The 26,309-nt window shown below is 35.2% G+C and overlaps 1 protein-coding gene across 3 annotated transcripts in view; it reads left to right on the plus strand.

Annotated features, from left to right (window-relative positions):
• LOC111051786 (cyclic AMP-dependent transcription factor ATF-2-like) overlaps positions 1-26,309 on the plus strand; it is a 64,885-nt gene that overhangs the window by 30,791 nt on the left and 7,785 nt on the right. For 2 of the 3 annotated variants that reach the window (XM_039432721.1, XM_039432722.1), the window contains 3 exons: positions 8,531-8,699; positions 11,194-11,298; positions 12,666-12,779. In XM_039432721.1, the coding sequence (XP_039288655.1) occupies positions 8,531-8,699; positions 11,194-11,298; positions 12,666-12,779 (388 nt within the window). The remainder of the gene's footprint in view (positions 1-8,530; positions 8,700-11,193; positions 11,299-12,665; positions 12,780-26,309) is intronic. The other variant, XM_039432723.1, reaches the window with a different exon arrangement.

The following is a 26,309-nucleotide window of genomic DNA, read 5'->3' on the forward strand; positions in this document are numbered from 1 at the left end:
TTGACCGAGCGAAGTGAGGTCTAAGATTCGACGGTTTAGCATTCTCTTAGGGCCGGTTTCCGAGCTCGGGATTTAGCTAAGCTCTAGACTTTAACTGGATTTAAACTCTGGAGTCAGAAAATTGGCTTTCCGAGTCAGAGCGTTAACGAAGTCGAGGACTCAAATAGACCCTAGAGTTTAGAAATCACGTTAGACATTGGAGTTTATAATTTCGCTTTCTGAGTGAAGGGTTTATAAGTCCAAGACTTGAATTAGATTCTCGCCTCTTTCTGGGTCAAGGATTCATCAAAAATCGTTAAGTCTAGAACTTAAAACAGATTTATTATAAACCCTCGACTGAGGTAGGTTCTTAAATTAAGTTCTGGACTTAAACTGAGCAAAAACATCTGAGTAATTGTTCTGGAGTAGATGAATAGCCAAATAGATGTCTTGGAATACGTTAATTATTTGGATTAGTACATCTAAATTCATAATTTATAGTCTGTAAGTCTATTTTAAAATAAAGTTCTATCAGAATTATGCGTGAAAAACTAACCTGATTTTACGACTTAGACCAGTTATAGAACTATAACTGGTTCTATAACAAGTCAGTTCTATAACTGGTCTAAGTTTTACGACTGTGACATAACCTAACAATTCTCAAAAAAATAATACAAGGATTGACTTGGAATTTGATATTCCAATGTGAATGTTATTAATCAATGTCCGATTCAGCATATTGAAAATAAAAATGTATCAATAATAAATTATTATTCCAGTTTTTTCAAAACAAATACCGTACGTTTTCCATCTCAATAGTCTACTAATATTTTTATTCCAAAATCACTGGTTAGAATCAATGATCAATAATAGCATAACGTAAAATGAAATTTTTATTCATTCATGTTTCAAATGGTTAGGTTTTGCTTTGAATAGGCCTTAGACCAGTTATAGATTAGACACCAGACACGGCCCATTGTATATTCATACTGAAAGTCGATGAAGCCAACATCTAACTGCCAAATCCGCCCACCTTGACGTCACAAAAGTTTGTTGTGTAGGTGTTTGTGGTGTTTAACTTACATTTTTGTTATTCAATGCATTGTTGTTAGCTTGGTTGTGATGTCAAGGTGGGCGGATTTGGCAGTTAGATGTTGGCTTCAGAGGCTAGGCTTCCCAGCGTGTCTATTCTATAAATGGTCTAAGGAATAGGCCTACAAAGTAATTGAAACGTATTTTGACGAAATAATATTGTTACAAAATAGTTTGGACAGCATGCTCATTTGAATTAGCCCGCTTCAATCAGCTGTTCTGCTGTAGGCTATGGTGCCAACAACAACATAATTATTGAGAATTCCCCTCATGATTTTTGCTTCAAGTTCTGGACTCAAATAAGTCCAAAACCCCGGAGTTTAGAAGATAAACTCGTGACTCAGAAAGTCGAATTAGACCCGAGAGCTTATTTCAGTCCCGGACTCTGTAAGTCCAGAACTTATAGATCCCAAGCTCGGAAACCGGCCCTTAATGTTTAAATGTTTATATGTTGTGCATTTACGGCGAAACGCGGTAATAGATTTTCATGAAATTTGACAGGTACGTTCCTTTCTTAATTGCGCGTAGACGTATATACAAGGTTTTTGGAAATGTTGCATTTCAAGGGATAATATAAAAGGAAAATGAAGCCTCCTTCATAAGCCAATATTAGAGTAAAAATCTGGTGTGACGCACTCACACAACTTTCCTTGCCGTTATGAAAATTGATCATCTGACGCTAGTGTTCCCGCGCATCTCAAGTCTACTATTCAAAGATTTGAGCCAGCTGGTGACAGGGCAATAACGCTGGAGACACACGAAGTCTGCTATCTCTTCATAGTGAATCATTTAATAGAATCAACAGTTGCCAACAGTTTGCAATTGGATAATCACATTTTCTCGAATTTCGAGCTTATTTTTAATTTTAGATAAAAATGTTACTGAACATTAATTGTAGAGATTTTTATGCTCAATCTTTTCCACTCGAAATTTTTTGTTTAAATTGTATCTGAAGCCTGATAATTGAGATTCTAAAATCAAACTTTGCATAGATGGAGCGGAGCTCCTGAAATTTTTACAGAACTCTTGGCAGTTAATAGAGCTTATTGATGACTATTTCAGGTATAACTTTACTCGTTGGAGCCGTTTTCGAGAAAATAGCGAAGAACCCAACATCTTCGACATTTTAGCCGCCATCTTGAATCGCATTTGATCGAAATTGTTCGTGTCGGATCCTCATAGGGGAAGGACTTCAAGTTCAAAATTTCAAGTCATTCCGTTAATTGGGAGATGAGATATCGTGTACACAGACACACACACACACACACACACACACACACACACACACACACACACACACACACACACACACACACACACATACAGACCAATTCCCAAAAACCACTTTTTTGGACTCAGGGGACCTTGAAACGTATAGAAATTTGGGTACCTTAATTTTCTTCGGAAAGCAATACTTTCCTTACCTATGGTAATAGGGCAAGGAAAGTAAAAATCAGACTATAGAATTATTAAGGATAAATTCTTCATGGTATTGTTGATTGAATAAAGCAAGAAAGTTTTGAAACAAATTTCTGAAAATAGCGATTTTTGAGAAAGATATTCAATTTAAAAAAAAACTCAACTAAATGTTATTTTTGGTCAAATTTAGTAAATTGAATAACTTTTACATTGGTTCTTGCAATTTACATTTTAGTTCTGATTTTTTAATATATTATTTGGATACATGAGAGAAGTCAAAACCAAATTCTTCATGCAAAATTCCCTTGTGGCCCAAAAACCTCGTATTTTCGGTTCATTTTCCAGTTTTCAGCTATTTCCGCCAAAATCAGTGATAGAAAAATTTGCTCTCACCTTTTTTTAAGATTATAAAATTTGAAATGAAATGAGATCATTCGGAACTCCCTATCTCCAATGAGTACTGAGTTATCCTTGAGCGTGCCTCTCCACTAAGAAATAATGATATCAAGTGCATCTAACGGATGATTCTCATAGAACATATAATCTCATTAGCTTATATCAATGTGAAAAATATCACTGTGAGGACAATATTGATGGTGATGATGATTGAAGCTAAAAGTTAGGTGTTTTTCACAATACAAGGAGCATTGTTATCAGGTGTACCTGGAAATCTATATGAGATAGAGCGCTCTACCTAGTCTCAGTTTGTAGGGCACAAAATTACGCCCAGAGCGATTTTGAATTTCACCATCTAGATTGACAATCGAGATATATTGTTGATCAAATACTAAATGTGATCAAAATTGATTTTTTTTCTTGAAATTTAACTCATTTCTGAAAAATTATAACTCAGTACTCATTGGAGATAGAGAGTTCCGAATGATCTCATTTCATTCAGAATTTTATAATCTTAAAAAAAGGTGGGAGCAAGTTTCTCTGTCCGATCACTGATTTTGGCGGAAATAGTTGACAACTGGAAAATGAACCGAAAATACGAGGTTTTTAGGCCACTCTGTATAAAGCACAAGGGAATTTTGAATGGAGAATTTGGTTATGGAAGTCTCTCTTCTTGGAAATTAGGAACATAATAGCTTTATGATATAAAAATTCGATTGCACTAGGTCTCATCCTTGGGAAAACTCGCTGAACGACATTAGAAGGATAATTCATCCTTGGCTGAAACAGCTGAAGTTTTCGTCGTGTGTGGATAGTGAAAAAGTGAGTGAGCGTTTGAGTATGTGAAAAATCAAAATATCGCATCCCCGAAATACATACGATGACATATAGCCAGCTGTGAAATATAAACACGATCATTTTAGAGAATTGTGTTCTTTTTATCAGTAAATAGAAATAACGAGCGAAGCTCGGTGCCCCGATATTCTATTGATAAACAGAACACAATTCTCTAAAATGATCGTGTTTATTTAACAACTGGCTATACGTCAGCTTACGAAATTCGGGGATGCGATATTTTGATTTTCCACATAATCACTCGCTCACTTTTTACTATCCACAGACGACGAAAGTCTCAGCTGTTTCAGCCAAGGATGAATTATCCTTTTAATGTCGTTCAGCGAGTTTTACCAAGGATGAGACCTAGTGCAATCGAATTTTCATATCATAAACCTACTATCTTCCAAATCTCTTGAACATCGTTAGATCCGTTGAACCTAAATAACCAGATATAATAATATAATAATATAAACATACAGATATACAGAAATTGCTCGCTTAATATAATAGGATATCTGTAACCGGAAACATGAAACAGTTTATGAAACAAAAATAATTTTAAAATGTGCAATTTACACTTGGGACTCCTAGTACATAATTATTTAGAGTTTACTGAGACTCTGTGGTGCGAATGGCGCGATCGCATCACAGCGGAGACACAATAGTTAGGCGATCACTCAAAGAAGGGGTGGAACCCGGGATTAACAATTAGACGGAATACTTGCGAGGGGGGCGGCGGTTACCGATCTCGCCCAGGGCGGCAAAGTTTTCAAAACAAATACCGTACGTTTTCCATCTCAATAGTCTACTAATATTTTTATTCCAAAATCACTGGTTAGAATCAATGATCAATAATAGCATTTCGTAAAATGAAATTTTTATTCATTCATGTTTCAAATGGTTAGGTTTTGCTTTGAATAGGCCTCAGACCAGTTATAGATTAGACACGGCCCATTGTATATTCATACTGAAAGTCGATGAAGCCAACATCTAACTGCCAAATCCGCCCACCTTGACGTCACAAAAGTTTGTTGTGTAGGTGTTTGTGGTGTTTAACTTACATTGTTGTTATTCAATGCATTGTTGTTAGCTTGGTTGTGATGTCAAGGTGGGCGGATTTGGCAGTTAGATGTTGGCTTCAGAGGCTAGGCTTCCCAGCGTGTCTATTCTATAAATGGTCTAAGGAATAGGCCTACAAAGTAATTGAAACGTATTTTGACGAAATAATATTGTTACAAAATAGTTTGGACAGCATGCTCATTTGAATTAGCCCGCTTCAATCAGCTGTTCTGCTGTAGGCTATGGTGCCAACAACAATATAATTATTGAGAATTTCCCTCATGAATTTTGCTTCAAGTTCTGGACTCAAATAAGTCCAAAACCCCGGAGTTTAGAAGATAAACTCGTGACTCAGAAAGTCGAATTAGACCCGAGAGCTTATTTCAGTCCTGGACTCTGTAAGTCCAGAACTTATAGATCCCAAGCTCGGAAACCGGCCCTTAATGTTTAAATGTTTATGTTGTGCATTTACGGCGAAACGCGGTAATAGATTTTCATGAAATTTGACAGGTATGTTCCTTTCTTAATTGCGCGTCGACGTATATATATAAGGTTTTTGGAAATGTTGCATTTCAAGGGATAATATAAAAGGAAAAAGGAGCCTCCTTCATAAGCCAATATTAGAGTAAAAATCTGGTGTGACGCACTCACACAACTTTCCTTGCCGTTATGAAAATTGATCATCTGACGCTAGTGTTCCCGCGCATCTCAAGTCTACTATTCAAAGATTTGAGCCAGCTGGTGACAGGGCAATAACGCTGGAGACACACGAAGTCTGCTATCTCTTCATAGTGAATCATTTAATAGAATCAACAGTTGCCAACAGTTTGCAATTGGATAATCACATTTTCTCGAATTTCGAGCTTATTTTTAATTTTAGATAAAAATGTTACTGAACATTAATTGTAGAGATTTTTATGCTCAATCTTTTCCACTCGAAATTTTTTGTTTAAATTGTATCTGAAGCCTGATAATTGAGATTCTAAAATCAAACTTTGCATAGATGGAGCGGAGCTCCTGAAATTTTTACAGAACTCTTGGCAGTTAATAGAGCTTATTGATGACTATTTCAGGTATAACTTTACTCGTTGGAGCCGTTTTCGAGAAAATAGCGAAGAACCCAACATCTTCGACATTTTAGCCGCCATCTTGAATCGCATTTGATCGAAATTGTTCGTGTCGGATCCTCATAGGGGAAGGACTTCAAGTTCCAAATTTCAAGTCATTCCGTTAATTGGGAGATGAGATATCGTGTACACAGACACACACACACACACACACACACACACACACACACACACACACACACACACACACACACACACCCATACAGACCAATTCCCAAAAACCACTTTTTTGGACTCAGGGGACCTTGAAACGTATAGAAATCTGGGTACCTTAATTTTCTTCGGAAAGCAATACTTTCCTTACCTATGGTAATAGGGCAAGGAAAGTAAAAATCAGACTATATTAATTATAAATCAGCTGTCAAGTGATTACACAGATGTGTGGAGAAGCCAGTCTATTGTTGTATAAGGTCTATAGTTTCAATCAGGTACTTTTTATATGTTCACCCCCTAACTGGTCCCAATAAAGCTGCAAAGTCAAAAATCGTGTTCAAAACATTTTCTCCAAATTCCTTTGTAAATTTGTCTATTTTTGCATAACTGAAGATCTCACACTGAACACTGAAGCTGCTGCAACAGTTGTGGGGATGTGCCTAAACTTGTAAAATTATACATAAAATTGACGAGAATTCGATGCTCTATAAGCTCATGATCAGCATGGACTTTTCCCATTGATATTCAAAAAGTTATAAGAGCAAAAATAGCAAAAAATTGAGGGAAAAATGTGTTTTTTCATGAATGTCACATCTTTAAGAGCAGATATCTCGAAAAGTGAAAGAGATATAGAAAAAGTTGTTAGATCAATATTACAGGAAATCATGTAAGCTTTAATTTCTCATAGAATAGTCATGTCTGTAAAATGCATAGTTTTCGAGTTATATGCGAGATACCAAAAAATGATACCTTTGAACCACCCCTACCCCCTTAGCACAGTGGGTAGGGGTGGGGACTTTTGATATGTTTACCTCCTCACTACCCTAAACAGAACTGCGGGGTCAAAAATTGTCTTCCAAACTTTTCGTCTATATACCCTTTTTTGAGCATTCATTGCCTGGACTATTATACGAGTTCTATTGAACGATTTTAGAGCGGCATGAAAACGAAAACAGTCACTCCGACATTGCACGCACAGACAGAGAAATCGGATTACACGTCCGCTCGCTTCGGCTGCTCAACGATAACTGAAACTCTGCTAAATTACTATAAACTAATAACTGCTAAATTCTATAAACCAAACAACATATTAAATATAAATAACTTAAAAACAGTGTTTATCATGCCGTAGTTCAACCAGTTTTACAATATGGATTAGTAATATGGGGTGCTGCATATGATGTACACATGGAAAATCTATTCATCATACAAAAAATATAATAAAAACTATCTTAAATAAACCATGGTTATACCCAGCTAATCTTATTTTTCTGGATTTTGATATTTTTACCGTGAGACAACTATATTTATGTCAAAGTCTTAATAAAATACTTAGTGAAAAATAAAAATATCTTCCCAAGAACACTTAGGGTAGAGACACACAAGTTAGTCAAGACATGACCAGTCACGATTAGTCACAATACTTCACTCAGAACACCTAGTTGATTATGAAGCAACACACACCAATTAGTCATTGCAATTAGACATGTCTTCTAGTCTTCATAAGCAACTATGTGAAGTATTGTGACTAAACGTGTCTGATCATGTCTCGTCTTGTCTTGACTAACTGGTGTGTGCCTAGCCTTATCATTCCAGACCAGGTGTAACCGATAAATATCAAGTTTATTCTACAAGACTTTCATTGATCAGAAGGGAGCTAATTTACACAAGCAGTAAACTGATCAATGAAATACCTTTTGATTTGGATTCCAAAATTAGTAAAAAGAGCGTGAAAGAGTGGATTAGGAGAGAATATTTCTTTACATTAAATATAGCAATTTAATATTCAACTCAAATTTCTTTATTTTTATTCTATAGTGTTTTCTCTGCACAATTTTGTTAATTTTTTATGATTCTGCTGTTCTAAAGTTTCTACTGTAATTATTAGTTAAATTTTAACTCAAATTTTCTGCATTATTTCGAAATATTATGTTTTTCTTTTATTGTTTTGCAACTCTCACCAGCGGGCAAAGAGTTTCTTTTTGCTGGTGATGCCTAGATTTTTTATTTTATTTTATTCAAGTATATATTTGAATAATTATGTTTATTTATTTATTTATATTTTTTAATGATGTCATATTATAAAGAGTTTGTAATATGTCTTGAATATTCTAAATTGGCAATAAATGAATTGAATTGAATCGTTTCATCACAAAAACATCTTCTAATTCCTGATCACCGGCGATTCAAAATAAACATAAACAATCCTATAAACCTTACAAATTTTTAATATTAAGTTTCCTTCTTTTGCCTTGGATTTTCATTGATTAAATATTTTTCAGTCTCAATAAACAGTATTACTTCATTTTGTTTGAAGAATTTTTATTCTCTATTAGCTTATTGAAAGAAATCAAAGTCAGTAAGACAATATTGTAAATATGTTTATAGTTTGACTCTTTTCTGATATAATAAATTGTCTCCTTGGCTATTCCAAATATCAAGGCAAATAATGCAATTCAAATTTTTAGAAATGTTTTAGAAACGTGCCCTACAGGAGTGGAAACTCATTTACCACCTGAAAGCGCTCTAAATAGTCAAAATACTGTTCAAATTCTGCTCTGTACTCCCAATGGCAAAGAAACACTCAACGTTATGCCTATTGAAACTCTGGATTCAACGAGCGGCAGAGCAAACAGTGTAAGTAGCCTACTGCTTTTATTACAAGTTAACCTCCATTACGAATCTTACATTCACTGTTCAAATTTCTACTTTTAATAACATCAGTATCGCTTTGTAAATGCTATTGTTTATAAAATTGAAAATAATTCAAGATTCGTTGACATTACTTTATAATGAAATAGATTTATTCATCACATGCTGGTCACAAGCATACTATATCATATTATATGGTGTTTAAGATTATTTTCCGTGCATACAGATATTTCCTATTCTTATCAACAAAAATGTATATCTACAGGGCTACTTACTTATTTATTTGTAAAATAATAGGTACCATACCTTTTGAAAACTTTTTAATATAAGATAACAAATTGGAAAACAACCAGTTTCGAATGCTTACTCCATTTTCAAGTTCTAAAACTAAATTGATATTGCCAAACTAATTGATAATTGCTTATTTCTATATTTTCATAAGATTACTCTTTATTTATTTATTTATTCATACATTGATAAATACAATATCATTCTCAACTATCTCTCTTATTCCAACAAATAATTTTACATAATTTTAATTCAATCTATAGGTCTTATTTGTTTATTTCTAACTAAGACTGCTTATTCATGTTGTATTCATTTATAATTTATTAGAAATTCGAATTTGTTCATTTTTTTTAAAATTAGGGCCTATTTGTTTGCCTATTATACTGTAGTGTAGTCATTTATAATTGAGAATTCTCATTTATACAGGGCAGGGAGGTATGGATGATTTGAAATAACAGTTGCACACTCATTTTTAAATGAAACTCAAAATTTATTTTTTTAGTGTGTACCTTGGATGTTGCCATTATAAAAATTAAAACATTGATTATATTAAGAAATGTAAAATGCTGTCCTTTTTTGTCCATACATTCCTGTAGACGTTGTGAGAAGTTGACAATACTCCTCTAAAGCATTGCACGTGGTACCGCTCGAATTTATTGTGTTATTGTTTCACTCAGGGCTCCAAGGGTTCGTGGTTTGTTTATGTATATGCGTGCTTTTAGGTAGCCCAATAAAACTTATTATTGGCCCTTACCTTTTTTGATAAAACGGTCGAACCGTCACTGTCAATACGGATCGTTGGCGTACACGCGCCATTTTCACTGCGTGAGACGTATTCAGAAGACGACGTATCAACGTCAATACTGTATGGTTTTAACAAGAAGGGGCGGGCGACATGCCATACATCGAGAGCAGCTATGTAATTTGTAAAGCACACCTCCCCTGGGCGCCTCATTTCTTTGCGTGGAGATGTGGAGTGGCCTCCTCGGTCACCGGACCTGTCACCTTGTGACTATTTTTCATGGGGCTACCCATAAACAAACCACGAACCCTTGAAGCTCTGAGTGAAACTATAACACAATAAATTTGAGCGTTACCATGTGCAATGCTTCAGAGGAGTATGGACAACTTCTCACAACGTCTACAGGACAAAAGCGGACAGCATTCAACAGATGTTATTTTTTGTACATAATCAATATTATAATTTTCTCCTCTTTAATTTTCATAATGACAACATCCAAGGTACACACTAAAAAATAAATGTTGAGTTTCGTTTTAAAAATGAGTGTGTAACTAACTGTTCTTGTAAATCATCCATACCTCCCTGCCCAACTCTGTATTTTATAATTTGAATCAAAACTTAATTTCGGTTTCGAAATATGGAACGTTTTCAATTCTAGCTCTTTTTCAGTTTCATGGAGTCTGTAATATTAAATTTCTATTCTCAGTTACTCGATCATCATCATACCAATCACCTCAGTGAATGATGAAATGAAAATATATTGTTAAAATGAATTGTAGTGCAGGAGAAAGGATGAATTCTTGAAACTAGTTACTTAGCAATGAAACGCACTCTATTAAGCTCGCAATTATTTTCCTGCAATAAAAATTTATAAAGTGCCTCTTTACTTTTCAAGATGACATTGTAAGATTTTTTTATTCGGCGTTCACAGTCTGTTATGGAAACTATGGATATTAACAATGTAGAAGATCTTGGCCAAAGGCAGTGATTTATTTTAAAATGTTTTCCTTCAGTTCATAGATTTTTGACCCTTAAAGCTATCCCTTAGGGTCAAGTTCATGACGTCAAATGACATAATGCTGTCATTATATTCTTTGTGCGGCAGTTATATCACTATTTTTTTATAAAATACTCTTATCACTATTGCACGTTTCACACCTGTCCAATGATTCATGAACAACTTCACACTCTACAGCTCTGCGAACTGTAACATTCAAAATTTCCTTTTTTCTTGCGGCACCATGTATTAGAAGTTTTTTCCATTACTGAAATAAACTATTCAGTATGAAATGTAAAGCATTGAGCTAATAGTTAATCTCTGTAACTTACGCATTAAAACCAATACATTTTGTTAATTGATTTTAGGGTAAGTTAATTCAAATTTGTTGACTCATTCAAATTGATATCTCCATATTGGTTAATGAAGGATGCTTGATATGTTTAATACAGATACATCTACCATTGGCTGGGAGTCAAGAATTTCAAAATTGCAACCAGACATTTGCTCATCTTCCAACTCCATGTATAACTCAAGAAGCTCCATCCGTGAAAAATGTAGGAATCAATCATTTTATTTGAAAATTAGTAACCTTATTTTGTGGAAAATCAAGGATTACTGTACCTACTGTTTAAAGGAATTGCAAAAATGAAATCAAAAAGTTTCTTAAATAACTGTTTCAATCATTTTTTGTTTTATCTACAACCATGTTATGTCATGTAGACAATACTACATCCAATTGATCACAATCAATCCCATAGTAGGGGTCTTTTTACAATGCATTTTCAAAACTATACTGAATAGTAAACTCTTTACAACGACTTGTTCATTATAACACGGTTTCTGATTCTGGGAGCAGGTTTCAGTTTGTCAAGTTTCCACTACCTTTTGAGTTTGACAAATTTTCAATTCGTCAAGTTTTCAATTTTTCAAGACTTCTAGTTCGTCAAGTTTCCTGTATGTCAGTTTGTCAAGTTTTTAAATATGTCAAGTATACAATTCATCAAGTTTTTAGTTCAAGTTTTTCAGTTTACGGTTTTTCTCTCTCCGAGTAGCTTCTCACCTAATGTTATTTCATTTTTCACCTTATAAGCTAGTTGGTTGATTTTTAACCTAACAAGTCAGCAATGTGATACTTTGCTTGATTAGTCGTAGATGAAATATTGGATACAACGGTTTTATTTAGTCTATAAAGTACTCGTGAGATGTTCAAGACTCTAGCTCGCTTCACACGCTTTTGTATTAACTTACATCCAACTTGTGCTATAGAGTCTCATTATAAAACCTTTGCATAAACTATACTATAATGGAATTTATTTTTTCTTCACGCCTCATCAAAATTGTAAATCAGGCCTAATTTTAATTTGAGTACTTCAAGAACCATAATCAATGAAAGGGTGGAGTAAAATTAAGTATTTTGTATTAGAAATAATTTATTCAATAAATTTATAAAATTTCTCATATCAAGTTTCTTACTATCAAGCGATGACTGAAAACTTTAATGGATCATGTACTAGAATAAAGTTTTGAAATAATATTACTGCACTGTGGCACTGAAGTGGTAATCGACGTTCATCTGTGCGAATTGCTAAAATAATCTTGATTTCTTAATTAAGGTTTATGGTATTTATCATTTTTTGTATTGCTATATTTAAAATTATTTGTTTTCTTAGTCTTTACTTCCCATTATTTTCAAAACCTTTAATTATTGATGGAAATAAATTAGAAATTGCATTTGTTCAAATGCCAATTAATATTACTATTGAACGAAAATCCAAATTAAATGCTGTAAATCACGCCGAAGACTTCAGTTTGACCCTGTTGTCAATATTTGCGGTAGCAAAAGTCTTCGGCGTGATTTACAGCCTTTAATTAGGATTTTAGTTCAATAATAATCCTTTAATTATTATGTTTTTCTCCACAGAAATTAAAGCAGTCACTTTTGAAAAACAGTCATTGTACGAAGAACCAAGACGAACAAAATAATAACGAGAATCAAGTATTATCTGTCATAAACAAACCTTGTCCAGCACCAAAGGTAAATATTATCAATTACTTACTTACTTACTTACAACTTTGTTATGTTATGACTCTTCATGTTATGTAGATTTATGGGACAATAAAAAAGTTTTAAAATCAAATAAGAATCAATCAATCTTGCTTACTCCGTGGATCATCTACATCTAACCCTTAAATTCATGGTGTAGCATATCTGAGACAAACCGAAATTCTAGTTATTATAGACATATCCACCAAATGTGGAGTTTGTAATCATGATGTAGCATATCTGCAACACTTCTTTAGTTGAGATAGTTCACCACATTGTCACTAGAATGCATTAGCATTCACTTTGGCTTGTTAGAAATATTGCTGTCATGGAAGCCTTTAACTTTATGAATTTCGTGTTTTCAAAAAATTATAAAAAATACATTGCATGATTTTTATAATGCTTGAAAATGTTATTTGATTAAATATATATGTTAGAAACAATATATTACCACATAATATTTCATTTTGCTATACCATTATTTCCTAAAGTAAAAAATAATATGCAACATCATGGAACTCCAGCTGTTTTTCATGCTTGTCATTTTGAGGTTAGTTTTCTGTTTACACTGTCAATTTCTTCAGTATCCATTCCTTGTTTGTATTTTCCTTTCCCATCCATGAAAGATTTTAGAATTTCTTCTGTGCCAGCCCCTAGTACTTCCTTGAGTTTGTCTTCTCCCTTATGATCACCGAACTGCAGCCAGTCGTTCACCATATCCCATGTGAATGACATCTCCCCGATAAGTAGACGATTGTGGACGACCCGCACCTTCGCCTCCGGTTTTTTGTTTACAATAGCTTTCCGCAAGGCTAGTAGCTTTCCTCTTCCTTTCCGAGTCTCATACGAATAGTCTTTGAATACGAAAAAGTTTGTTCCTTTCAGCTTTTTTGAATTTGATAGTATGAAGTTAATGTCATGGATACTGAATGAGGTGGGGCCGTCAGTCGCATAGGTAGGCCTATTCTAAATAAATGGGAGTCTGATTTTTTAGTTTATGATGTATGTGGCATAAAAGGTAAAGATTATTTTCAATTTTTTGGTTTTCTAAAAAAATTTAATTGTTTCATTTTGTTAGAGACACACGTCTTTTATTTACAGGAATATACATTGGTCTGGGATTATGCTGTGAGGAGTAGTCGTTTTGGTCGAGCAAGAGGGGGAATAGTAATGGGATATAAAACGTCATTTTCACCACATTTTTCTTTCAATGATTGTCATGGTAGAACGCACATTGTAATTGAGATAAATAATGAAATAATACGTATTTTGCCAATTTATCTAAATGGTGGCTCGGATGGGGAGTGGCAAAAGGATTTTGATGCACTGTGGGATTTTCTCTCAACCTCTGATTCTATGTCGAGTGATATATTAGTCGGGGATTGGAATGCTAGAGTAGGTTCCTTACAGAACATTCCAATCGAAGTCACAGTTGATAATAATGACTTGTCACGTATCAGAATATCAAAAGACGTTGTAACTAATTCAAGAGGAGAAAAAATCTTAAATCTCTGTGAAGTATTTAATTATATAATACTAAATGGTAGAATTAAAGGAGATAGAAACGGAGAATTTACTTTTTTAAATCAACGAGGTGCGTCTGTTATTGATTATTGTTGTATTTCATTAGATAATATTGCTTGTATAAATAGTTTTTCTGTTCTTCAAGAGCATTTCTCAGACCATTTTCCAATATGTTTTAGTTTGTATTTTGTAAAGGATGGAGTGAATGATGGAATGAATGTTATTGATGATAAAGTAGTATTACCGCTTTTACCTAAGCTAAGTTTTAGTGAATTAGATGAAGTAAATTATACCCGTAAATTGTTAGAGAAATGTAGAGATGTTGAAATATCGGATGATCCGGAGGTGGCAACTAATTATCTGAAAGATTTGATATATTCATCTGCCAGTAACAGGCAGCTCACATGTAATCGGAATAAAAAGGCTATTAAACAGCAGGTATGGTTCGACCGAGAATGTGAAAGATCTAGAAGTAAAATGTTCAGCTTACTAAAATTATTTAGAAAATTTAATAATAGCTCAATTAAAAATGATTATTTGAACTCAACAAGGGAGTATAAAAGACTGTGTAAAGAGAAGAAGAAGTCCTATTACGTGAATATTAATGATAAATTACGTGAAGTGAACAATTCTAAAGATTTCTGGAAGCTTGTAGGGAGCTTGAAGAGAAGCCGTATTAATCAAATTGCCTCTATAAAACCAGAAGAGTGGGTCAAATATTTTTCAGAATTATTTACACCTGTTAGTTTGAGTGAGCCAATCTCATATGCGCCGCCCAGTGTTGAAATAGCATCTCTAGACAAGGAGTTGGATATGAGTGAATTGAATGCCGTTCTTGCGAAAATGAAGGGTAATTGTAAAATCTGACAAAGCATTTTTTGGAACGGTTCCACTTGTTACTCGTTCCGTTACTAGGTAGACATCATGTCGTCATTTTCCGTCTGCGCGCTGTCCGGTGACAACGTCACAGTCACAGTTCTACGGCACTGCTATTATCAAGTTGGTTTCCTATATTAATCATGTCGTCATTTTCCGTCTGCGCGCTGTCCGGTGACGTCACAGTCACAGTTCTACGGCACTGCTATTATCAAGTTGGTTTCCAATATCATTCGTCGTGTTATTTGTCATTTCAATTTTAATATTTGTACTATTCGATTTCTTGGAATTTATTTTGTCTTTAGGCATCTTACTTTCTAGATATTTGCTACCTTTTCACCAAACGTTTGTAAACGTTTTACTTACGTTTCAAACACATCCGGCATGAATTACTCCTTCAAATTAATTCGTTTATTCTATTCTTCAATTGTGATTCAATTATTCATCGATTTCTTCACTTATTTACTCTGATAAACTTTGTCAAAATTGCAACCTCGTGTGGGCGTTTATCGCTATTCATCTGATCTACGGAACGTTTTTAAAGTGTGAATTACTCCTTCAAATTAATTCGTTTATTCTATTCTTCAATTGTGATTCAACTATTCATCGATTTCTTTGCATATTTATGCTGATAAACTTTGTCAAGTTCATAACCTCGTGTGGGCGTCAATTGCCATTCTTCTAACGATTGGCTTCACCTTTTGAAACTCAAACTTTCAAGTTCATCATCTCTACCGTTTGGAAATCAATCTAAAAATTCCACAACTTGAAGGTCGGATTATTCGTTTGGAATTCTACATGCTCCTGCTCACATTTCCACTGGGGGATTTGCCTGCTGTGGTGGACGCTTCCATTCTTGTCATCGCATGGCCAGATCACATCGTCGCTTGCTGATGTCCTGTTCCTTTGGGTATTGCGGATTCCTTGCCTGTCTGCCTGGCTGCATCTCCTCTTCAAAATTTTATTCAGGTTATGTAAATCGTTCTATTCAATTTTCATTTACGCATGTATTACATAATTGATCTATTGATGTCTATCTCGACATTCAATTCACTGAGGCCACTGACGCCTATTAATTGTTTTATTGATGTCTATCTTGACATTCAATTCACTGAGGCCACCGACGCCTATTAATTATTTTATTGATGTCTATCTTGACATTCAATTCACTGAGGCCACTGACGCCTATTAATTATTCTATTGATGTCTATCTTGACATTCTATTCTCTGAGGCCACCGACGCCTATTAATTGTTCTATTGATGTCTAACTTGACATTTAATTTACTGAAGGCCCATGCCGCCTATATTACTGTATTCTATTTTTTGAGCACTATCTACAGCTCATTGTCATTTATTATTAGTCCTTTTGTAAATCATTGTCATTTATTATTATTCCTTTTGTAAATCATTAAGATTGAATTTTGCAGCAGTAACTTTTTCATTATAGCATTCAATTTATATTCGCAATTCAGGTATCATTAATAATACCTTTTCGATTATTGTCAGGCTTCAATGGTCATTAATGTCATTGACCTAATTTCACTTAAATTTTGTATTTCTCTAACGTTTTTTATCACATGTTGTAATTATCCCAAGATTTTTGACTCAATCTACTTACAATTGTTTTTGTATGTGGCCATCTGCATATTATTATTTTATTATTATTAAATCTTATCTTGTTGACTCATTTGGTCTTTTATTGGCATACTTACCACACTTCAAGCTATCAGTATTTTTATGCACAGAATTCAAAGATTTATTTGTAGGTATTAATACCAGCTATCATTCACAGTCCACTGCCCTAAATTTGGATTCTGTCATAAAAATTGGTTCATTCGGGCCAGATTTCTTGATCCAGTGTTTACCTAGGATAATTGTTAATTGGACCAATTGGATAAAAATTGGTCCTCCAGCCCGTTCATTTTTGACCCAGTGTTTACCTAGGATAATTGTTAATTGGACCAATTGGATAAAAATTGGTCCTCCAGGCCATTCATTTTTGATCCAGTGTACCTAGGAAAATTGTTAATTGGACCAATTGGATAAATATTGGTCCTCCAGCCCGTTCATTTTTGATCCAGTGTTTACCTAGGATAATTGTTAATTTTTATTACCCATTTCTTGGTCCATTGAACCTTAGGGTTTCAGTGACCGTGTGCCTAATAGTCTAGCCTGACGCCAATGATTAGGTCCCACTCTAGAGTATATTTTATTCCATTGTACCTTTGTATGTTTATATTGTTTAATATTAAGCATTCACACACTTGTTTCAAATTTTCAGTACTGGCTGCAACTCAAAGCACACAGCGACGTGTATGCACCAGCTATCAACTATCTTGTACCCTGAGAGACTGAACCGCACTGAACTGTTCACAGACGGCTATTGCGCATTGAGAAAACAACACATGGCAAACTACACCGCCTTGCAAGCTCGCTACTTGACTCGCCGCACAGCAAGCTTGATACAACTTGCCTCAAACGCACAGGCGTGCCTCTCTGCGTACTGGACCAGCACCCAAAGTTGCTTGTTGGCGCAGCAATCGCATTGCTACAGTGCAGCATTGTTTCGTTCACTCAGGTTTTTCTGTTAGTTTTTAAGCATGTCCGATCATGAGGAAGATTCACTTCCTGAGCCTTCTGCTCTTTCCAATGCAAGAGACAATTTACACCACGAAATAGATTGGTTCATAACCAGCTATAGCGATTATGTTGTGGACACTGAAGCCACTTATTATCAATTGTTTACTGTCAAAAACGAACTAGGTTCACTTAGAATTAAGTATGATAAAATCCATGAACAGTTATGGAATTCAGAGTTGCAAGCGCAAGACACTTCAACTCATTTTGAAATACTTAATAAGTTTATCTCCATTACCTCTAAGGCAAACGCTGCATTAACTGCTTTTGAAAGCAGACAACGCAACAATGAGGCCACTGCTGGTGCTTCCCAGCGGCCAACATCTCAAAACTCACATTTGGCAAATTTTCAGTTGCCTCAGATTCTGCTTCCACACTTCAATGGGGAGCTTTCAAAATGGCAAGCATTCTCATGTGCTTTTACCAATATTATTGGTAATCAGGATAATATTAATGACTCATTGAAATTTTTCTATCTTCGTCAATCACTCAGTGGTGAAGCTCTTGCTAGAGTGGAACACATTGAAGCTGACGAAAATGGTTTTCAGCTTGCATGGAACCTCTTAAGGGAGTGGTATGACAATAAGAGATTAATTGCTGCCAGGCACGTCACGGCAATTGAATCTCCTCCTACCATAAAACATAACTGTCCGCAATCATTACGGGCATTCATTGACTTTTGCAAGTCCCACATTACCGCGCTCGAAGCGCTTCAACTTGGAGTCCAAATCAAGGACTTATTGTACATGCACAAAATGTTGTTGCAGTTGGATACTGCTACTGTTCGAGAATGGAAAAGAGTGTTGGTATACACGACATTCCCACCATTGATAAATTTTGGAATTTCTTGGAATCACAATGCAAAATCATGGAAGCTGTTGCTTCAAGCTCAGCTAACCATCATCAAGGAAATGTACAGTAAAGTGCATCCAACTCTGTTGGTGCTCATAGCAAGCCGAAGTTCAATCAAAATCAATCGAATGTTCAAGCTAGGATGCAGGTTACTACCTCTTCTATGTCACCTTGTAGTTTTTGTAATTCTGTTGGTCATTTTCCAAATCGTTGTAATGAATTATTGAAGTTGCAGGTTACTGATCGTTGGAATGCTGTCCGTGACAAAAGGTTATGTTATAATTGCCTCAAGCCTTTCACACCCAATCATGTTTGTTCGGACAAATCATGTACACTTTGTGGCAAGAGTCACCACACTGTTCTTCATAGGCTTCATAGGTCGTATCCTCAATCACGAGACACTCAGCCTACTTCTAAGGATAAGGTAACTTCAAATGTTATTCATTCTCAATCTTTTGCTCCCTCCAAGGGTAAGAATGCTGTTTTGAATTCCGTCATGGTTCAGAATGCAGAAACAACTAAGCAAGCTGTTTCTCATGCAGAACAGCCTCAGAAGAACTCTCATGTCACAATGAGCTCCACTTCGTCACTGTGTTTGTAACAGCAATCAACTGTCGCCTTGTTACCTACTGCCAAAGTTTTGGTTCAATCTTCTAGTGGGGAATTTATTAAAGCGACCGTGCTTTTAGATTCTTGCTCTGATTGTAATTTGATGTCAACTAGGTTGGCTGAAAAATTGTCACTTGTTACTTTGTATTCTGACACTTTGATTCATAGTGTAGGTGAGAATAAGACCAAATCATCTATTTCTCATTCAGTTTGCTGTCTTCATCTGATCGTTCATGGTCGGTTGAAGAAAATTGTATTGTAGTTGATAGCATATCATCTAATGTTCCTAGTGTGAACATTGATCTTTCTAAAATTTCAATTCCTGTTGAACTTAGATTAGCGGATCCATTGTTTGATCAATCTAAACCTGTAGATTTGTTACTTGGTGCTGGCATATTTGCATCGATACTTCAGCCTGGTAAATTGTATCTAGCTCAAAACGCTCCCATTCTTCAGAAAACCAGTCTAGGTTGGGTCATATTTGGTTCTTGTAAAGCTATTCGTCCTATTGCAGCACCTCGTTCGTGCCTCCCTGCTTCGCCTGTGGCCGCTCCCCGTAGGGTCATGTCAAATTTTCTGACTTCAAATGATGTCTCTCATCAGTTAGAGAAATCAGTTCAGGAAATCAGTTCTCAATCAGTTCAGGTATTAGCTACTACTTCTACTCATAATGTTATCTCAGGCATAATCAATAGTTGCTCCACTTATCACAAAATTGTTCGTACAACGGCGTATGTTCTACGGTTCATTCATAATTGTAGGAAACAAAATTCAGTCACTCCGCGCTTTGATCAATTAGCTATCTCTGAAATTTCAGAAGCTGAAAATTGTATCTTCAAATCCATTCAAGAGGAGGCCTTCTCTGCTGAACTTAAAGCATAGCGTCAAAATCAGGAGCCATTGCCTAATAGTTCTATTAAAGCCTTGTCACCATTCATTCACTCAGATTCACTGCTCAGAGTTGGTGGACGTTTGCAAAATGCAAATGCTTCCTTTGATTATAAACATCAAATATTGTTGCCCAGCAATCACAAATTCACTAGTGCATTGATTGTTGCTCACCATCGTCGTCTAAGTCATGCTGGTGTGCAGGCCACCATGGCCAGTGTAAGACAACGATTTTGGTTTCCTTCCACCCGTTGCACCATCAAAAGTGTATTGCGGCATTGCATAATGTGTTTTCGCTTTTCGGCTCTTCGTTCTGAGCAAATCATGGGTAGTTTACCAGCGGCCCGCGTTCAGGCTAATTTTCCCTTTTAAAATTGTGGTTTGGATTACGCCGGTCCTATTTCCATCCATGTGGGTGGCCCCAAATCTCGTACTTTTTCTCCACCACTCTTCAGAAAAAAGACCCATTCCTCCACCACTCTTCAGAAAAAAGGCAAATGGTTGAACAATTGTGAAAATTTGAAGGTCGGTACGGTTGTCATCTTGAAGGATCCTGGTTCCGCGCAGTCCACTTGGAAGCTGGCGCGCATTACTGAAGTTCATCCCGGTAAGGACGACAAGGTTCAAGTTGTCACTGTTCTCACTCCCTCCGGCACTTTTAAGAGAGCTATTTCGAGTTTAGCACCTCTTCCCATTGATGAGGATTCTAGTTAATCCCCTTGCTCTTTGGCTCATTTCGTATTTTCAGGTTTCATTGTTTTTTCCCCTGGTTCTCACATGGGGCCCAGTTTTCAATTTCCAATTGCCTTGCCAGATTTTACATATTTCTTACTTTTTCTTATTGTGCCATACCCCCGTATGACACAAGGGGCCCAGTTTATGTAAAATCTGACAAAGCATTTTTTGGAACGGTTACACTTGTTACTCGTTCCGTTAATACGTAGACATCATGTTGTCATTTTCCGTCTGCTGCGCTGTCCGGTGACGTCACAGTCATGGTTCTACGGCACTGCTATTATCAAGTTGGTTTCCTATATTATTCGTCGTGTTATTTGTCATTTCAATTTTAATATTTGTACTATTCTATTTCTTGGAATTTATTTTGTCTTTAGGCATCTTACTTTCTAGATATTTGCTACCTTTTCACCAAACGTTTGTAAACGTTTTACTTACGTTTCAAACACATCCGGCATGTCTCTTTTTTCAACCAGGCATTAGCTGTTTCCTTGTCTTTCAATGGAGTCTAGTCGGTGGGTGCACATCTCGCTCCCGGTCTAAACTTTTCATCCAAATTCATCTAGTTTACAGAACGTTTTTAAAAGTGAATTACTCCTTCAAATTAATTCGTTTATTCTATTCTTCAATTGTGATTCAATTATTCATCGATTTCTTCACTTATTTACTCTGATAAACTTTGTCAAAATTGCAACCTCGTGTGGGCGTTTATCGCTATTCATCTGATCTACGGAACATTTTTAAAGTGTGAATTACTCCTTCAAATTAATTCGTTTATTCTATTCTTTAATTGTGATTCAACTATTCATCGATTTCTTTGCATATTTATGCTGATAAACTTTGTCAAGTTCATAACCTCGTGTGGGCGTCAATTGCCATTCTTCTAATGATTGGCTTCACCTTTTGAAACTCAAACTTTCAAGTTCATCATCTCTACCGTTTGGAAATCAATCTAGAAATTCCACAACTTGAAGGTCGGATTATTTGTTTGGAATTCTACATGCTCCTGCTCACATTTCCACTGGGGGATTTGCCTGCTGTGGTGGACGCTTCCATTCTTGTCATTGCATGGCCAGATCACATCGTCGCTTGCTGATGTCCTGTTCCTTTGGGTATTGCGGATTCCTTGCCTGTCTGCCTGGCTGCATCTCCTCTTCAAAATTTTATTCAGGTTACGTAAATCGTTCTATTCAATTTTCATTTACGCATGTATTACATAATTGATCTATTGATGTCTATCTCGACATTCAATTCACTGAGGCCACTGACGCCTATTAATTGTTTTATTGATGTCTATCTTGACATTCAATTCACTGAGGCCACCGACGCCTATTAATTATTTTATTGATGTCTATCTTGACATTCAATTCACTGAGGCCACTGACGCCTATTAATTATTCTATTGATGTCTATCTTGACATTCTATTCACTGAGGCCACCGACGCCTATTAATTGTTCTATTGATGTCTAACTTGACATTTAATTTACTGAAGGCCCATGCCGCCTATATTACTGTATTCTATTTTTTGAGCACTATCTACAGCTCATTGTCATTTATTATTATTCCTTTTGTAAATCATTGTCATTTATTATTATTCCTTTTGTAAATCATTAAGATTGAATTTTGCAGCAGTAACTTTTTCATTATAGCATTCAATTTATATTCGCAATTCAGGTATCATTAATAATACCTTTTCGATTATTGTCAGGCTTCAATGGTCATTAATGTCATTGACCTAATTTCACTTAAATTTTGTATTTCTCTAACGTTTTTTATCACATGTTGTAATTATCCCAAGATTTTTCGACTCAATCAACTTACAATTGTTTTTGTATGTGGCCATCTGCATATTATTATTTTATTATTATTAAGTCTTATCTTGTTGACTCATTTGGTCTTTTATTGGCGTACTTACCACACTTCAAGCTATCAGTATTTTTATGCACAGAATTCAAAGATTTATTTGTAGGTATTAATACCAGCTATCATTCACAGTCCACTGCCCTAAATTTGGATTCTGTCAGTAATAAAGCGCCCGGTAAAGATAGAATTACAGCAGAATTCTATAAAAAAGCTCCCGAGATCTTTAAAACACTGTTACTTAAAACACTTAATGATATTTACTCATGTGGCTATGTTCCGGAATCTTTTAAAAAATCTATTATTTTCCCTCTTCATAAAAAAGGTGATCCTTCCTGTGTCTCAAATTTCAGGGGAATTACATGTATGGATATAATGACAAAGATTTTCATGGGATTAATGTGCAATAGATTAGTCAAGTGGGAGCAGGAAAGGGGTATTATAAGAGAAAATCAAGCAGGCTTCCGTCCCGGGTATTCTACTGTGGATAATATTTTTGTTCTCCATAGTGTCGTCAATTACTACTTTCAAGTAAAAAAAAAGAAAATTATATGCTTTCTTTATCGATTTCAAAGGAGCTTTCGATAATATAGATAGAAATGCGCTTTTCTACAGGCTCTATGAAATAGGTTTATCGAGCAAATTTATAGGAATTTTAAAACAAATGTATAGCGATGATAAGTGTGAGGTATGGTGCAACGGTTATGGAGGTCTGTCGACTGAGTTTTCAGTAAATAGCGGCGTGAAACAAGGTTGCTTGGCCTCTCCGATGCTATTTTCCTTGTTTATACATGATCTGTGTGAGCATATTGGGGGAGGTGTGTCGGTTGGAAACTTAGACATAAATGGACTTATGTATGCAGACGATGTAGTGATTCTAGCAGATACCCCGATTTCACTGCAACAAATGATAAATAGACTTCGAGCTTTTTGCACTCAATGGAACCTGATTATAAACATGAATAAATCTAAAGTTGTTGTTTTTAGAAAAGGGGGAAAGTTGAGGAAAAGTGAAAAATGGTTTTACGGAGAAGAGGAGGTGGAGGTTGTAAGTGAGTACAAATACTTGGGAGTTATTTTCGCTTCATCCTTGTCAATGAAAAAACACTTTGAGGATAGGGTAGCGACAGCAATGTTTGGTATAAACAGTGTTTGGAGAAGCTTGATTCTCAATGACTCAGCGCCGCTCTCTATCAAATGGCAGGTCTTCAATGCAGCTTCCAGATCCACCGTAACTTACGCAGCTCAAGTGTGGGGCTGTTCTAATAAATAAATAAATAAATAAATATTGAGAGTGATCGAGTGGAGAAATTTCAAAAAAATTTCATAAAGCGATTATTCGGTCTTCCAAAAAATACTCCTGATTATGTTATCTATTTAGAATGTGAGGTTGAGCTGATGTGGATTCATACTTTTAGGCTTCACTTAGGTTACTTGATTAGAGTGCTTAGTCTGCCGGCAGAGAGATTTCCATACAAAATTGCTTATGAATTTATTGTCAAGAAGTGCGGATGGTACAAAGTATGGATTGACCTCTGTCAGCGTTATGGTATAGAATGGAGTGACAGTGTTGCCCACATGGATAGATGGGAGAGTTCTATCAACGAATTGCTGCAGAGAGTGAGTCAGAACATGTATGCGACGTGGAGAGAGCGTGCTGAACGGTCAGAGTATCATAGACTATACGCCTCTTTGCTGTTAGACTTGCAGAATCGAGCCTATCTGAATGATAACTTCAAGAGAAGTTTTATAAATATTATTTTTAGGGCCAGAGCATGTATGTTACCACTCAACTTCAGGCCAGGGAGAGAAGAGAGTAGGTTTGAGTGCAGCTTATGTAACAGTAGGGAGTTGGAAGATGTAGTTCACTTCATGGGCAGGTGCAAGATATTGCGAGGAATAAGAAAGGCATGGTTTGGCAGCTCACAAGTTAATGAAAGCACAATAATAGATTATTTAAATGGGAGAGATTGGAACAGACTCGTCGGCTTTCTTAGGGATGCTCTACGTTATAGGGGTTGGTTAGTCGCCGAATTCAATGTTTAAAATTATACATAAAACAGTATGATGTTTATATAGACTATTATGGATATATAATATATATATATATATATATATATATATATATGTGTGTATGTATGTATATGTATATATAGACTATTATATGATGGTATATTGTACAGTTTGATATACTTACAAATAAGGGTTCTTTCCTCCACCTCTTCTCTCTAACTCAGTCGTTCTTTTTTTCTTTTTTTCTAATTTATTTTTTGTTTATTTATTAATTTATTTATTCATTATACCACTTCAGGAATGAATGGATGAATGAATGAGTTGAGAGTCCAGTTGTTTTTGCTCTAGTAATAGTGAGCTTAGTTTGGGTGAAACTGTTTTTCACTAAACTGATAGATAAGATTAATCTACTTATTCACGGTTGGGGTATTATCACGGTAGCCTGATCAAACTGAAGTTATCAATTATTGTAGGAAGCTTTAGAACAGAAAGATAAAAGTGGGCAGCTGCAATTATTACTATCAACTCGACTGACGGCCTCGGCCTTGTCTATGATGATTGTTTTTCAAATTATTAAGATTCTTTCGAGCAAAGTCAACATACTATTTTTTTCACATTCTTTGTACATGTTTTTTGCGTTGTTTATATTATAAATAAAATCATCTTTCTATTCTATTCTATTCTGTCAATTTCTTGAGTTCTGTAGTTTATGCTCAGTGCTAAATAGTATTTTTATGATTTATATTGTTTCAACTTTTATTATTTAGTTAGTATGATTACTTTACTTGTGATTTTAAGAACATGGATAAACTAGATGATTTACTTTTTAACCGTGAAGAACTAACTGATGAGAAAATTCTTGATGCTATTTTCTCTTTAGACTTAGAGATACCTAATGGCAGTAGTTATCTAATATTTTTAAAAAGTAGAAATAACATTTTCTAAATGACCTAGCCTAATTTGAGTATTAATAGGCTACATATTTTTGATTATACACCTCACTTTTCATTTGTTTCACTTGACAGCTACTAACAGACATTTTTTATTATTTCACAGTAGGCTATTTATTCAAACAGTAAAAATAATATTTTGCTAATTTCGTAGTCTAATTTGAATTTCAATACATATTTTTTTAATTTTATACCTCTCTTTTTATTTGTCTTGTACCTAATGAGTTATGTACCTCGGTTTGTCTCAAATATGCAACACCATGCATTAAAGGGTAAAAAGTCAAACTATTTTTTTAGACTTAGTCCATGATGTTGCATATATGCAACATACCAGTTTTTTGGTATAATAATGCTTAGGCACACAACAATTTTTTTTACTATTTTTTCAGCTTTATTAAGACTAATGTCTAAGCAATAAAAAATATCAACTTATTACAAAAAAAATCATGCATCTAAGGGCTAAGATGATATTTGGCCGCAGCCAAAAATGGCCGCCAGGTGTGTCGATCTGTAGCTGCAAGCCACTCCATGTCGCTGCCACGGGACCGGCCACCTTTCTGAGGATGTACTGTACT

The sequence above is a fragment of the Nilaparvata lugens genome, chromosome 7 (genome assembly GCF_014356525.2).
Source record: "Nilaparvata lugens isolate BPH chromosome 7, ASM1435652v1, whole genome shotgun sequence".
Taxonomy (NCBI): Eukaryota; Metazoa; Arthropoda; class Insecta; order Hemiptera; family Delphacidae; genus Nilaparvata; species Nilaparvata lugens.